The sequence below is a fragment of the Lactuca saligna genome, chromosome 8 (genome assembly GCF_052625555.1).
Source record: "Lactuca saligna cultivar CGN05327 chromosome 8, ASM5262555v1, whole genome shotgun sequence".
NCBI lineage: Eukaryota > Viridiplantae > Streptophyta > Magnoliopsida > Asterales > Asteraceae > Lactuca > Lactuca saligna.
Genome location: NC_136424.1, coordinates 157,599,926 through 157,601,620, shown reverse-complemented (window position 1 = coordinate 157,601,620; position 1,695 = coordinate 157,599,926). Strand labels below are relative to the sequence as shown.

At 37.8% G+C, this 1,695-nt stretch overlaps 1 protein-coding gene across 1 annotated transcript; it reads left to right on the top strand.

Moving 5' to 3' along the window:
- Window positions 1-716: 716 nt before the first annotated feature.
- LOC145010227 (uncharacterized) lies at window positions 717-1,325 on the top strand. Its single transcript, XM_078968793.1, has one exon. It carries the CDS (start codon window positions 717-719, stop codon window positions 1,323-1,325), a length of 609 nt encoding a protein of 202 aa, XP_078824919.1.
- The last annotated feature ends 370 nt before the right edge of the window (window positions 1,326-1,695 follow it).

The following is a 1,695-nucleotide window of genomic DNA, read 5'->3' as shown; positions in this document are numbered from 1 at the left end:
AAATATTTTTATACATTAAAATGTATTTAAAATATGTAATAATAATAATAATAATAATAATAATAATAATAATAATAATAATAATAATAATAATAATAAAAATCAATGTAAGGGTAAATTCAAATATTTTTGAAAAACTTAAGGGTAAATCCGAATATTTTTGAAAATTGAAGGGCTTTACTGGTATTAGATAACCGGTAGGTTACCTGGAAACCGGCTATAAGGGTAAAAATAAACTAATTAAACAAAATTTCGGGTTTTACTGGACCTGAAACACGTCCAAAGATAAAACTGATATTTTTGTGAAAACTTACTTTTATATCATTTTCCCTATATACAAATAGTAACCATTATTTAAAGTTGTATGTTGTTATAAATTAAGGGGAAAAAAACTTGAATGTTACTATAAACAGAAAATGAAATACTTATCAAAAATAGAAAACATATGCACATGTTTATATTAAAAAGAGTTAGGTTTGGCAATTTATTAATAGTTAAGTCGTCTAGGGTTCATCCACACGATTAAATAAAAAGTTGAAAGTTGTTACTTGTTAGTGACGTGACCGGAAATTCATCTTGGCTCACCGTAGACCATCAATTCCTGTGAATTCTTTCCCCCAAATTCCATTCCAATCCAATCCTCCAAAATCTTTCTCTCTCTCTCTCTCTCTCTCTCTCTCTCTCTCTCTCTCTCTCTCTCTCCCCCCTCCGTGTCAATGGCGTCGACGACCGCCGGTGTTCTCCTGTTCGCGGCCCTCATCGGCGTTTTGGCAATCTCCACCACCGCAAGACCTTGCAAAACCATCTTCTTCATCACTTCGTCATCTCACTACCCCACCGACGATCCTTTCCTCCCAAAACCTAATTTCCATATTCTTCGAAACCCCAACAATTCCCCACGTCTCACATTCTTCGTCACTGAAATCCGCGAATTCCATCGCACCAGATCGCTTCCCCGTTCTGCATCTGTTTTTGATCGCTCTATTGAATCATCATCATCATCCGATGATGTCGTCTCTTCAGTTCCATATTATTCAGCATCGTCTACCTCTGTTAAAGCATCGATTCGCGAACGTACCATGGACATCATGAGCATCGTCGGCGCGTTACTCTTCGGCGTTGGATGCGGCGCTCTCACCGCCGCTACCATGTACTTAATCTGGTCCCTGTTCGCCCCCAGACGCTTTGATTTTGGCGCGGATTCTGATGAGGAGAGCGATGACGAAGAAAATGGCGTTAGATCTAATACTAACGGTTACGTTGCCATCCCTGCCGTTGCTAAACCTGTGCCTCCTACTGCCGACGAAGTTGCTGCAATGAAATGAATGAAGCGTTTTCGAGGTTTCTGCTTCTAGTAAGACTTTTCGATTTTCAAAATATTTCTTCTCTCTGTCTCTTCTCCTTGATGTTACTAAACCTTAATGTTGCAATGCAATGAATATCTGGTGTTATGATCATTCTGGATTTCCATGGGTTGTTTCATTGTGTGTGAATTGCGATTGCTATCTCAATATTCTTACAGCAAATGCTTAATTTATTTTAACTCTAAACGATCCACACACCTCCATAATCATGATCACTTCTACTTGAACACTCAAAATCAAGTCGTAATAATAATCCGATTAATCTCACATCCACACACCTCCCTCCATTGTATTCTTGATTGATTATGTCAATTGGGTTAGACTCAAATTG